This window comes from Akebia trifoliata, chromosome 8, assembly GCF_017979445.1.
Source record: "Akebia trifoliata isolate Shusen 1 chromosome 8, ASM1797944v1, whole genome shotgun sequence".
In the NCBI taxonomy this organism is placed as follows: domain Eukaryota; kingdom Viridiplantae; phylum Streptophyta; class Magnoliopsida; order Ranunculales; family Lardizabalaceae; genus Akebia; species Akebia trifoliata.
In genome coordinates, this window is record NC_141382.1 from 14828525 (window position 1) to 14843200 (window position 14676).

At 35.6% G+C, this 14676-nt stretch overlaps 1 protein-coding gene across 5 annotated transcripts; it reads right to left on the bottom strand.

The window, feature by feature from the left end:
* Nucleotides 1-1875: 1875 nt before the first annotated feature.
* LOC147396246 (ABC transporter B family member 11-like) lies at nucleotides 1876-9346 on the bottom strand. 5 transcript variants are annotated; one of them, XM_086449950.1, is made up of 13 exons: nucleotides 9066-9346; nucleotides 7761-8176; nucleotides 7419-7473; nucleotides 7107-7282; nucleotides 6798-7019; nucleotides 6482-6720; nucleotides 5857-6382; nucleotides 5475-5748; nucleotides 4187-5073; nucleotides 3333-3599; nucleotides 2965-3228; nucleotides 2560-2853; nucleotides 1876-2432 (listed from the first exon to the last, which is right to left on the bottom strand). In XM_086449950.1, exons 2-13 carry the CDS (start codon nucleotides 8103-8105, stop codon nucleotides 2079-2081), a joined length of 3903 nt encoding a protein of 1300 aa, XP_086306076.1. In that variant the 5' UTR covers nucleotides 8106-8176; nucleotides 9066-9346; the 3' UTR covers nucleotides 1876-2078. The 5 variants fall into 5 exon arrangements, with proteins under 5 accessions (XP_086306076.1, XP_086306075.1, XP_086306073.1 ...); XM_086449949.1 differs by having other exon boundaries at nucleotides 8901-9346; XM_086449947.1 differs by having other exon boundaries at nucleotides 8571-9346.
* Between the last annotated feature and the right edge of the window lie 5330 nt (nucleotides 9347-14676).

The window sequence follows — 14676 nt, forward strand, 5'->3', positions numbered from 1 at the left end:
TTTTGCGGCAGAAAAAGTGGATTCCCACTAGTTGTTGGCTTGTTTTTTCTGGTGGGTGTATAAGAGTAGTGATATGGTGCGCGTTTGTGCGTTAGAGACAGATGCCTCATCTCAATTGCAACTATCGATCGATGATGAAGATTGATCTAAGAGCAACTCCAACCGTCCTTTGAAACTTCCAAGTATAGATGCATTGGCAATTGTACCAAACTCCAACAGTCCTTTATTTTGAGGAATAGGGCTGGAACTTGGGCGGGTTTATCCAAACTCAACCCAGGTTCAACCCGATTGATTGGTGAACTTGGGCCGAGTTATATACAATATGAGTTGAGCTTGGATTAGGATATCTCAATCCGATCTCAATCCAGGTTGAGGATTCATTTAATATTTTAAATATCAAATCAAATCAATTAACCGATCAAGCTCGATGAAAATTTGTTACAAACTATGAAACAAACCTTTGTAATGTTGAGATTATAATTTGAGAGAAACCTTTTAATGTTCAGAGAGTGTTAAATTTTAATTGGGGGTGACAAATAATTTAAGAAATTGGGGTGCCAACAACAATTCTCTTTTTTTTTTTTTTTCTTGGAATTAGAGTATGATAAGTAAAAGTTGGAGTGGCAACAACAACTCTTTTTATTTTACATTTTTATTGTATTTTTTTAATATGTTTGAATAGTGTTTTAGAATAATGAAAAGTGATTTGAAGGTGGAACCCATTAGAGTAGAAAGTGGCTTGGAGCCTTATTTTGAAGAAGATGTCAATTTGAAGACAACTTTTAAAGCTCCAAATGTCTATATTGGGAGTTAGTTATCTTTACTGCTATAATGAGAGAAGACGGAATAGGAATTGTTCGACATCAAAAAAAATTTAGTCATCATAAATACCCCCACTTTTATATTTAAATTTAGAGTAGGGACTCAATCAGGTGTCCCATTCATACCAAAGGTCACATGACACCTCATTTTATGCTGAGTGGAATTCTTGGGGATCCGCTGACCGTATGGATAAGTGGTCCATTCTTTGAAAAAGAATTTAAATCTAATGATTAGAAATCATTCTTAAGACCATGTTATAATCAATGGATGCAAATCATCAACTTTCTTACTGTTAGGGTGGGTAGGACTTGGGAGGAATTATTTTTCAGCTAAAATTTCAATACCCTCAGCACTAAGTACCCAAAATTGAAAATTTTCATTAAGAAGTCTTGGGGGTCCATTTGGCGTCGTATGTGGATTCTCCACCGAACCATTTTTGACAATCCAAATGAGGTATGAAAATGGACCAATGGAGATAAGTCCAACTTTTTTTTATTTATATTTTATATTTTTTTATGTGGTGAGATGACCTCTCACAAAAAATAATTTTGTTTTAATGATTGTTGCGGAAGACAATTGAGCTGATGATGTGTGCATACGTTCCTTTCCATTGTTTTCGTTTGGCTTGCTTTGTGAAAAAATAAAATGCATGGAGAAAGGTAGGTACCCCAAAAATTGGCTGTAATTCAAGAAAGAGACATTATTGGCTAGAAAGAGACGCCAGTGTCTAAAAAAAGACTAAAATGTAGATTTAAGATACACACCTACTACGAATTTAAAAACAACCCACTTTTATTCTAGTAATAATATGATATTTTTGAATACTTGCTTAAGTGGCATTTTTTTATATAAAAAACTTATGGGACAGATTCTTTTCATACTTTAATGTTTTTGAAGAACGAACATTCTTGACGAACTGGACTCCATTGTATCATGTAAGCAGATTCATCAAAAAATTTATATTACATTTTTTTCTCAAGTGGGGTGGACAATTACTGCCATAATACTTTATGAGCTGGGGAGCCATTTTAATTTTCTCCCCAGACGCCTACATTGTTGAAAGAGTGTGATTCACTGAGCAACCATGTTACAAAGAAGGGACAAAAAAAAAATTTGAAAGAAGAAGCTATTTTCTTTCTCTTCTTATTCTTCCGTAGAACATTACATTGAATTCAACTTCTAGACCAAAACAAGGTTAACATGAAGAACACACAAAAATCTAACACGAAAAAATATGAGAACAATAGAGAAAATTACTAGGATGAAGCACTCATGTGAAGTGCTACAAGGGAAGCATAAACTCCATCCTTGATATTTAGTAGAGTGTCATGCTTTCCTTTCTCGGCAATAACCCCATTTTTAACCACTGCTATTAAATCTGCGTTCTTAATCGTAGATAAACGATGAGCCACCACAATTGTGGTTCGGTTCACCATCACTCTGTCTAAAGCATCTTGAACCACACGTTCGGATTCCGCATCAAGTGCACTAGTCGCCTCATCTAACAATAATATCTTTGGTCCTTTCACCATGGCACGTGCTATTGCCACCCGTTGCTTCTGTCCACCTGATAATTGGATTCCTCGCTCTCCAACCATTGTATCATAACCCTGCATTGTTTTTTTTTTTAATCCAATTTTTAGAAGATAGATTAACAAATTAACACCATTACATTTAATATTACTATGTACTAAGAGGTAAAAATGATTTAAATTTGACATGGATGTGTGTTCTAACCTGTTGTAACCCACTAATGAACTTGTGTGCATTTGCTAGCTCTGATGCAGCTATGATCTCTGCTTCTGTTGCTTGTCCTTCCTTTCCATATGCAATGTTGGCACGGATTGTGTCATTAAACAACACGGGTTCTTGGCTCACCAGACCCATTTGTAGCCTCAACCACCTCAACTGAAGCTTCTGAATTTCGATGCCATCTAGTGTAATGTGACCTGAATCAGGGTCGTAAAATCTCTGCAACAATGAGATCACTGTTGACTTGCCGCTCCCACTCTCTCCAACTAGAGCAACCGTCTAATAGATGGGATCCAAACCATAAGATTTTGTAACCATAAAATAAAATAAAATAAAATAAAAACAGTTTTTTGTGTGTTGGAGAGAATAGAATAGGTTATCAAGAGTTACCTTGCCAGAATGAATGGACAAGCATAAGTCCCGGAATATCTGAATGTCTGGCCTTGTCGGGTACTTAAAACTGACATGTCGAAGCTCAATTTCCCCTTCAACATTGTCTAACGTCGTTCCAGAGTCATCACTTGGGTCTATCTTTGACTTCTGGTCGAGAATCCCAAATATTGAAGCAGTTGAAGCCTTGGCTTTACTGGAATCTGGTGCAAAGGAGCTTGATTGAGATATTCCAATTGCTGCCATGGTTAGAGCAAAGAAAACCTGTGAAACAGCAAAGAAAAAACATATTAATGACAATAGAATCAGGAACCAACTTACATGTCAAACGACTATAGATTAAGAAATATTCGTGAAGGAATACATACACGGAAAACCTTGGAAAATGTTGTTTTGCCGTCGTCAACAAGTCGAGCTCCAGCATAGAAACTGGTAGCATAGACACAAAAAAGCAAGAAAAAAGAGAGCCCGAAACCAACCCCACTAATCAACCCCTGCCTTATACCTGTCTTCAGTGGACCTTCACACTTCTTTATGTACAATTGCATCACCTTATCTTCAGCACAGAAAGAAGCAATTGTCCTTATACTCCCTACCGCGTCGTTCGCAATTTGACTTGCTTCCTCATACATCATCTGCAACCATTTGAACGTTAACCTTGATCACAATCTAATAAAATATAGATTATTTGAACACCACTGAAATTTATGTTGGTGTATAGCCCTAACTTCACTTATTTTTTGGGTGTATCTTGAGTGTTCCCCCCAATCCTGGACCCTAAAGGGGGCCAGGATTTGCTATGTTTGGGCATCCATACAACTTCGGGGGCATTTTCATCTTTAGAAAGTGCATGTTTCGCCCTAGGACACCATATGTATTTCAAGTTCAGAAACCCTAAATTTGTATTGTATTTTCGCAATTGTCATCAATAAAGAACTATTTTCGCAGCCCATGCTCGTAGGTAATATTGCCGAACCACGTAAATCTCTTGAGTTTTGTTTTCTCTGCTTTGAATCTTCATAGTTTATTAATCTTGATCAATCTGATGGCATTTTTGCACAATACTTTATATATGGGTTATCGTCAGATATTAATAAGGAGAGCTTATACAAACAAAACTGAAAATACATAAAATAGATTTTGGTTCATAGGAAGATATCAACTTTCGAGAATAATTTTTTCAATAAGAGAAATTTTTGGTGTTCTGGGTTTTAGAGCATACCTTTGCATCTGCACTGAAACCTTTCATGAACTTAACTTGAGCATATCCACTAAGTCCAATCATGGGCAGCAAAACAAGGATGATTAGAGCCAATTGCCAGTTTGCTGCGAATGCAATTACCAAACCAGCTACTGCTGTTGCCGTGTTCTGAACAAGCAAAGCAAGTGCATCACCAACCAGACCACGCACAGTTGCCGCATCTGCAGAGAGCCTCGCACCGATTGCACCACTAGAGTGTTCGGGCTCATCAAACCAACTGACCTCCATGTGAACCACCTTTGTGAAGCACATTGACCGGACCCGTTTTATTAATGCACAACCAGCCACAGAAAAGAAATACGTTCTCGCCGGGGATGCCACGAATGATGCCACACCAAGGATGACAAACATCAATGCCCAAAACCTTGAATCCTTCCGAAGTTGACTTGGTGGCTCAAAGAATGTTTTAATGATACCTGAAAGAAGTATACCGAATATCGGAAATATGACTCCATTAATTATGGCAGATACAACACCAAGTAATATAACAGGGATCTCTGGTTTGTTGAGATAGGCAAGGCGGTAAAGAGGAACTTCCGCTGCCCTTTCTGTTGGTGGTGGGGTTGTAGTGTCAAGTTCTGTTGCTGAAGTTTCGAGGATGTTAAGTCCCGTAGGTACACCAAATGACTGTGAGAATGAGTGGCGGCTACTATTTCCGACTCCAGATGATCCCCGACTTATGGATCGAATGAAGGACATCCGTTGGCTTGAGTTCCTGCCCAACTCCACCAAAACATCTGGTCTATCTTCATTATTTATGGTTTGGTCTGAATTTCGGTTTATTTCTTGTAAGCGTATAAGCTGGCAGTATGCTCCATCAGGATCCTCGAGGAGCTCTGAGTGTGAACCTGATCAATGGACACAAAATATATAACTTATTAATATTTTTTTTTCTCACCAAAAAAAGAAAAAAAATTGGTAGGCCGTTTCATCATCATCAAAGCTTTATGCCAAAGTTTTTTGGGTTGGCTCAAGCTACGCCATTTCAATCCCCAAAAGGACCAAAGTGACCATAGAATAGAGATGCACCTACAACCAAGGTTTAAAATGTCGAATCAATTGAATGTTTCTGTTAATGAAAAATCGATATGGTATCGACCGATACATTCTGGTATACCCGATGCATTTTGAAACATTAAACGTTTCGGGATCAATTTTTCGTATCAGTCTCGGCCTATACATTCTGATATTTTAAACCATGCATCAGTGGTTGAAATAGCATGCTATGAAATTGTGTAAGATTTTATACCTTTTTCAATAATCTTCCCTTGATGAATGACGGCAATCATATCAGCGTTCCTAACTGTACTCAAACGATGAGCGACAACGACCGTAGTTCTATTGACCATGACCCTGTCTAACGCCTCTTGCACAATTCGCTCAGATTCTGCATCAAGTGCACTTGTAGCTTCATCTAGAAGTAAAATTCTTGGGTCTTTCAGAATTGCTCTAGCTATGGCAACTCTTTGCTTCTGCCCTCCTGATAGTTGAGTACCATGTTCACCAACCAAGGTATCTAGTCCCTAAATAAACAATAGATAGAATTGAAAAACTCAATTGAATCACCGTGAAAAAAAGAAGTGTAAAGAGCAATTTAAACTTGTAACCAAATGATCGGAAAAAAATAAAACCTGTGGTAGTTTATCTATGAATTTGGCAGCATTGGCAAGCTCAGCCGCAGCTTTGATTTCTTCAAGAGTTGCACCATCCTTCCCATACGCAATGTTGTCTTTAATGCTAGAAGCAAATAGCACAGGTTCTTGGCTGACAAGCCCAATTTTGTCTCTGATCCATTTCAATTGAAACTCCTTGAGATTTATACCATCTATAAGAACTTCACCAGCTTTTGGGTCATAAAATCTCTCTATCAGACTGATTACAGTTGACTTTCCGCTTCCACTTTGTCCAACCAACGCTGCAGTTGTGCCACTTGGTATGGAGAGAGAGAACCCATTGAATATTTGTTCATCTGGTCTAGCCGGGTAACTGAAGTAAACATCTCTTAACTCGATATCTCCACGAATATCATCCAATATACGCCCATTGCTGTCATAAGCATCTATTTCTGGTTTCCTATTTATTATTTTAAACATCTTTAATGCTGCAGCTTGTCCAGCAGCGAATGCACCCAGACACGGTGACGCCTGTCCTAGTGACCTGAAACATCAAATATTACTCAGCAATCATACTATAATTTCTGTACGCAAAGAAAAATTGAAGTTATCTCCAAACTTAAAGAAACTTATTGTGACTTACAAGGAGCCAGTCAACACAGCAACAATGACGTTAATGACATCACCCCCGGTGTAATGTCTGTCGATTATCATCTTTGCGCCAAACCATACGGCCAAAGCATAACTACAAAATATGATGAACATAACTGCACCAAGACCCAATCCAGAAGCCAGGCCTTCTTGAACACCAGACTTGTAGGCACTAATTAGAGATGTTTCATATTTACTAATGGCTTCTTTCTCCCCTGTAAATGACGCAACCTATACAGTAACCATGTTAGTTATACTTCCATAAAAAGGTAAAACTAAAAAAAAAAAGGCTCTTTACAGCTACGTACTGTTCTAATTGAGCCGATTGTTTGTTCCACAACAATCCCTGCTTGTGAGTAGGCAGCTTGTCCACGAGTTGCCATCTTTGATATAATAAGGGTCATGACTGCACCAGAGATTACAAGAGGAGGAATAGAAGACAACATGACAAGAGTGAGAAGCCATCCTTTGATGAATGCTATTACAAAACCTCCTAAGAAGGTTGCAATCAATTGTATACACTTTCCAACCTACAAAATATACGATGATCGTTAGTTCTAAGCTTCCAAGCTTGGGATGAGATGATGTTTTCAGTTTAGACAAGGTCGACTTAATACCTTCTCACCCATGGCATCCTGAATAAGAACAGTATCACCAGACATTCTCCCGACAACTTCGCCCGTGTTTGTTTCTTTATCAAAGAAACTGATATCCTGCCTCAATATAGTTTTCAAGTATAAGTTCCTTATTCGTGCAGCTTGTCTCTCTCCTGTGATCATCCAACAAGCCACCTCTGAAAAATAACAAACATGTGTTTCTTCGGTGTCCACTAGTTCGAAACTTCAATTTTTTTTTTTAATATTTTTTTTTGTTCTATATTTGGTGAGAATGTTGGATTCTTGTACAAGTATAGAATTGGATGTACTTACGAAAGAAAGATGCAACGCCAGAGGCGACAGCCAAATAAACAAATTTCAATACTACCTGAAATCATAAAATCAAAATTAATCAAGTGCTTTAGCTGGTATTTCTCGGCTAACAATTGAAAGAACAGGGGTTTTGCTAGAATACATTATTGAATCACAGAATAACTAACCGATAGCAAGTTTTTAGAGTAGAAATACTACAGAGAAAGAAATCGGGACCCTACTCTGCATTCAAAATGGTGCTACAAATAATACAGAAAAGTTTCATACTTGACATGGCTTTCACATCTTGCATATGAAATTAAGCTTAAAATCAAGCAATCTAGTAGTGTCCTTAGTATATACCTTGGAAACCACACGAAGAGTATCTTTGGTGCCTGCAGTTTGCCCAAAAGAATCGATCAGATCTCCAATGAGAAGGGTCATAACGGGCATGGACATCCCATTTGCAATAGCCGCAATTGTGCCGACAGCCATCAAGATGAAATCTTTGGAGTCCGCAAAGGAGAATAGCTTGTAGTATGGAACAGTGCGAACAGTCTCCTGTCCTCCCTTGTTCTTCTCATGATCTTGTTGTTGGTCATCTGTCTGTCCTGAACTTCCATCTGTCTCAATTACAGGTGATCGGCTTGATGATGCGGTGGTTTGGTGTCCATTTATATCAACATTCAAACCATTCTCCTCGGCCATGTTGTGAACCTCAAGATGTGTTATCCTATTGTCTTCTACAAAAGTTGAACCCTGTTGAGCTTAAACCATAACTGCAAGACAATATAAATATGTTAGAAATCAGTGTTCTATAAGTGAAGCCAAATAGGCAAATCGATGGGCAACGATAAAGATAATCGAAAATTTGATGGTTTGAATATTAATCTGTGTGAGAATCAGGAGTTTTAATCTATCTGCAACTCAAAAATTAAATTTAGGAAATTGACCAAAACAACAAAATGAAAAAGTAAGATTGATGAATTTTACTATTACCAATCCATCATAAACCAACCCCATAAGAGTTTTCGCAACAAAATCATTCACAACAGATATGAAGAAAATCCAAAAAATGCAATCAAGATTTGAAAGAATCCCAACAACTACACAAACAAAATGAAATCCATCTTACCCACACACACACACACACAAAGAGAGAGAAAGACCCACCGTTTGGTTTCAACTTAAAAAGGGTCATTCTCTCTTCAAAATGACAATGGAGAACATTGTTAAAGAACATAGAAAAGTATGTAAGCAAAACCCTTGGTTTCAACTGAAAACTTGAAACAAGTACTAGACAATAATCTGATAACTCCAGAAGAATTGGTCAATCTCTCTTCAACTCATCGTACACATATAAAACTATAAGAAAAATCTTTAATCCCTTCTCCCATCTAAGATCAAAATATCATCAACCAAGATTAAAAGAAGAGAAGATTGAACCAATGGTCTGTCTTCAACTCAAAACACAATTACAACAAACAAAGGTGGTTATTGCACCTTCATAAGACAAGAGTGCCGGCTAAGATTACAAAATCCAAAAAGAGAAGAAAGAACATGGATGCCACCATCAAAACTCACTCTGCAACTTTAAAAACCATCATTCAAGGTTCAAGAACAAAGATGCTCAAAGTCCAAAACAATACATAAACATCAAAAACTCACCAAAATTTCTAAAGGGTACTTATATTTCAAAATTTTGGGATCTGGGTTCTGAAAATTGTGAACTTTATAACTTTCTTTATGGATTAAAGTCAAAGGAAACTATCTTAACTAGCAAGATTACTTGGTGAGCAAGAATCATGGACCGAAATGTAAACAGTTAAGATCTCAGACCAAATTTAATATGTGATATTTACTCTCTTTAATTTAATAATTCTTTCTCTTGGCATGAGAACTTTTAAAAAATTTAAATTTTCATTTTAGAGGAATCCTTTTTACGGCACATATGCTCTGTATTTCTTTAAATCACGAAAATCTTCCTTTTTTGTTTGCTTTAAAAGTGATCTATGAAATGGCAAAAATAACCTTGTGATCTCATTACGTGCGTCAAGTATCATATTTTCGCCAACACCGACCACCCACACTATTATCTTATTTATGCCTTGCAATGTCAACGAGAAATTTTTTGCCCACAATCTTTTTCGTCACAGATCTCACATGCTCAACATTGTGTGACACGTGGAACCTAGCAATGCTAGATTTGTAAATTTGGGAGGCGGACTCATATATGATTGATCGATCTCAGATCCTTTGACATCTTTGAAGGAAAAGTCTGATTGAAATTTTTTCTATGTTAATTGGTTAGTAGATTTGATTCTATGAATTTGAGTTCTTTATTTGCCATTAATCATTCCCCATTTGAATTTGGTGCTTTGTAGGAGAAGGAAGAAGTTATTTATTTCTTAGTTTTTAGTTTGATTCAATTATATATATATAGGGAGCGGTTCGACAGCCCTAAAGTTTGCTAAACATTTTTTGTAAATCACTTTTGATGGGATTAGAAGTTTTGTAATAGGCTGATTTTTTGTGAGGATGATCTCTACGGTGAAGAGATCATCCTCACCAAAAATCAGCTCATTTTGAAACTTCTAACCCTAATTTACAAGTTGAAGAATCATGGACCATCCAATTTTTGTAAATCACTTTTGATGGGGTTAGAAGTTTTGGAATAGGCTGATTTTTGATGAGAATGATCTCCTCATCATAGAGATCATCCTCACAAAAAATCAGCTCATTCCAAAGCATCTAACCCCATCAAAAGTGATTTACAAAAATTGGACGGTCTAAAATTTTTCAATTTGTAAACATGGGGTTAAAAGTTTCATAATGTATTAATTTTTACGGTGAGGATGATCTCTACAGTGAGGAGATCATCATCACCAAAAATCAGCCCATTCCAAAACCTCTAACCCCATCAAAAATAGTTTACAAAAACGGTCCACGATTTTTCAACTTGTAAACATGGGATAGAAGTTTTGGAATGGGCTGATTTTTGGTGATGATGATCTCCTCACCGTATAGATCATCCTCACCAAAAATCAGCCCATTCCAAAACCTCTAACCCATGTTTTGAAAAATGTTTTGCCAAAATGTTTGTTGCTGAACGGGACATATATATATATATATATGGGTAGCGTTCAATGGCTAACTTTTTGGCAAAACATTTTTCAAAACATGGGTTAGAGGTTTTGGAATGGGCTGATTTTTGGTGAGGATGATCTCTACGGTGAGGAGATCATCCTCACCAAAAATCAGCCCATTCCAAAACTTCTAGCCCCATGTTTATAAGTTGAAAAGTCATGAACCGTCCATTTTTTGTAAATCATTTTTGATGAGTTAGAAGTTTTGGAATGGGCTGATTTTTTTGTTATGATGATCTCCTCACCGTAGAGATCATCCTCACCAAAAATCAGCCCATTCCAAAACCTCTAACCCATATTTTGAAAAATATTTTGCCAAAATGTTTGTTGCTGAACGGGACCCATATATATATATATATGGGTCCCGTTCAGCAACAAACATTTTGGCAAAACATTTTTCAAAACATGGGTTAGAGGTTTTGGAATGGGCTGATTTTTTGTGAGGATGATCTCTACGGTGAGGAGATCATCCTCACCAAAAATCAGCTCATTCCAAAACTTCTAACCCCAGTTTACAAGTTGAAAAATCGTGGACCGTCCATTTTTTGTAAATCATTTTTGATGGGGTTAGAAGTCTAGGAATGGGCTGATTTTTGGTGATGATGATCTCCTCATCGTAGAGATCATCCTCACCAAAAATCAACTCATTCCAAAACCTCTAACCCAAGTTTTGAAAAATGTTTGTCAAAATGTTTGTTGTTGAACATTTCCCTATATATATATATAGAGAGAGAGCAGTTCAGCAGTCCTAAAGTTTGCCAAACATCTTGCCAAACATTTTTTGTAAATCACTTTTGATGGGGTTAGAAGTTTTGTAATAGGCTGATTTTTTGTGAGGATGATCTTTACAGTGAAGAGATCATCCTCACCAAAAATCAGCTCATTTTGAAACTTCTAACCCTAGTTTACAAGTTGAAGAATCGTGGACCGTCCAATTTTTGTAAATCACTTTTGATGGGGTTAGAAGTTTTGGAATAGGCTGATTTTTTGTGAGGATGATCTTTTCATCATAGAAATCATCCTCACAAAAAATCAGCTCATTCCAAAGCTTCTAACCTATGTTTGGCAAGATGTTTGGCAAACTTTAGGGCTGCTGAATCGCCCCCATATATATATAGGGTGGAGTTCTTTTGATAATATTCTAGACAAAACAGTTTGTCTTATATGGATTAAAAATTTGGGAATGGGCTAATTTTTTGTGAGGATGATCCCTATGATAAGAAAATCATCAGCACAAAAATCAATAAATTCTAAAAAATTTAACCCTAATTTATAAGTTAAGTTAAATAATCGTGAACTGTCAATTTTTTAACTGTTAGTAACCACTTTGTATAGGGTTAGAACTTTCAAGATTAGCTGATTTTTTGTGAGAATGATCTATTCACTATGGAGATCATCCTCACAAAAAATCAACTCATTCCCAAACTTTTTAGTCATATAAAGCAAAATTTTGTGTAAAATGTTATTTAGGATTTTGTCAAAATAACCCTACCCTATATATATATAGGGTAGCGTTATTTGGCAAACATTTTGGCAAACACATTTTTCAAAACATGGGTTAGAGGTCTTGGAATGGGCTGATTTTTGGTGAGGATGATCTCTACGGTGCGGAGATCATCATTACCAAAATCAGCCCATTTCAAAACTTCTAACCCCATAAAAAATGGTTTACAAAAAATGGACGGTTCACGATTTTTCAACTTGTAAACTGGGGCTAGAAGTTTTGGAATGAGCTGATTTTTGGTGAGGATGATCTCCTCACCGTAGAGATTATCCTCACCAAAAATCAGCCCATTCCAAGACCTCTAACCCATGTTTTGAAAAAGTGTTTGCCAAACTGTTGGCCAAATAACGGGACCCATATATATATATATGTGTGTGTGTGTGTGTGGTTCGGTTCCAATAATTCATGAGAAAATACATGAATTTACACGAGTTAGGATCCTAATAACACATATTTCATATATGCATATTGTAAGGATAAAGATTGAGATCATGTAGTTTTTTTTTAAGTTAGAATCCAGAATGGTGTCTTGTTCCTATAAGAAAGGAAAGTGTCTACGTGACAGTTTTTTTTTTTGTTGGAGTTTAAAACACTTTGGGCACTTAACTTAGGCAATATGTTTGAATTCTAATAAAATATGTCACTTAGACACCTAACGTTGTTATAGAACCTGAACACCCTTTCTGGACTACGGTTCAATTTTTTCTTTTTTTTCCATGAGACACTATTCCTAAGTCACTAGGACCTTTTATGTATATATATCATTCAATTAGGTGATGAATGGATTACAAGTACATAATTTTAAATAATCGTAAGCTAAAATAATGTAAATATTATTCAAGTATTAGATATTGATATAATAAATTGACACTAAAACAAACATCACATCTAAAAGACATAGCCTCACTATGTTTAATTGTCATTTTAATAAAAGTATAACCAACAATTTTCTTATTCTAAAAAGTATATACGAAAGAAAAGAAAAAAAAAAAAAACGTAAATATTTACTTCGTTGAATGTTATTTCATGTCATCAAATCGAAATGTTTAGCAGACGATAAAGATTAAATTTACAAATATATTTATAAGTGGTTTTCCTTATATGATACGAATCCAAAATGAATCATACCACAAAATAGTTTGATTCTTACCAATTTGTAGTTTGATATTGGGGAATAGCTAAGATACCGAAACATCGAATCACTGGATGCATCGAAGTATTTTCCAAAGTACACCACTTTCAACTACATCAGTACAATCAAGCACCTTGTTAGCAATTCGGAATATGACAAAAATTCGATACGTGGAAAGTGCGAGTTCTGTTCGATTTTGAATTGCAAAAATCCAGTCAAAAATTCAATAAACGAAAAATATGTGACATATGCTTCATACGTGTATTATCCATCTCATTTCAAATATTTGAAAACCCAAAATTCGATAATATGATAGTGATGGTGATAATGAAATTGGTGATGTTAATGGCGATGGTGAAGGTGATGATATAGTGGTGATAATGAAGGCATTGAGATTATTGTTACATTGGTTTATAAAAGAAGACCAAAGTCATAAGACAAATCATCAATTTGGAAAATTAAGGTAAAATCTCAAATAAAGTTAGAGGAGAATGTCATTAATTTTTAAAAGATAAAAGGGACATTTATCACTTAAAAAGGTGCATTCTTCCAAAATTTTGAAGCATGATAAGTTTAAAGTCGAACTTGTGTTACATGTCAGAGGTTACAAGTTTACACTTTGTAGACACCCCATTTTTGCACTCGTCTGATTAATCAACTCGTTAACTCGATTGCAACGATTCCCAATGATGGATGTTTATTCCAATGCTTTATTTTATTACTAGATATGTTTCAGAAATTCGGATGAGGTATCTCGAACTGACAAAACTGTAGAAACCACGCTACGCTAGGAAAATATAACTCCAAAAGCTTAGAAATCATCATTTTTCAGACAAAAAGAAGCTTCACAATAAAAATCATTAAAAATGATCAAATTACCAAAATAATCATAATCTTAAAATATCCCTAGAGCTTACATTACGCTTAGGAAAACCCTTTCGAACACATAAAACAACAAATCGAAATCAAATAAATCATTTCGTCAATTTTCACAAAATTTGACAAAATTACAAAAATGCTCCTCATAAAGTTCACGACCATTTCACACAAAAAAATTCATAAATGACACAAATCAATATTCCTATTGAATTCCTTACAAAAAATCTATTCTAAAACATCCTAGAATATAAAAAATCGACTTAAAATACGAAAAGTCCTCTCCGAGGGTAAAATGGTAATTTCACAATTTTTATAATTAAATTTTTTGAAATTAATGAATAAAATATTAAAGAATTAAAGTGAGACATTAATAAAATTAATTTAAAATTTTAAACTAAAAAAATCGATCAATCAGGCTCTCAGGCAAAATTATTGAGGGTTGTCAAGATATTTCTTTAAGGACCCCTCCATTTGGAGGTCCAAAGAATTAAAGATATAATAGAGGGGGTTTCTCCAAAAAATTAAAGCCAATCAAGCAAGACTAAAGTCAAGGTATTAAGGTCAATCAAGTAAGACTAAAGTCAAAATTAAAGTTAATTAAGTAAGACTAAAGTCAAG

What these genes read in the sequence shown, in the direction of transcription:
- LOC147396246 (XM_086449950.1), bottom strand. Translation starts at nt 8,105, where the DNA reads ATGGCCGAGGAGAATGGTTTGAATGTTGATATAAATGGACACCAAACC. An exon ending in TCATAGATAAACTACCACAG is followed by an intron (nt 5,749 to 5,856) that starts GTTTTATTTTTT and finishes TTGTTTATTTAG; the next exon opens with GGACTAGATACCTTGGTTGG. An exon ending in GTTTCAGTGCAGATGCAAAG is followed by an intron (nt 3,600 to 4,186) that starts GTATGCTCTAAA and finishes AAATGGTTGCAG; the next exon opens with ATGATGTATGAGGAAGCAAG.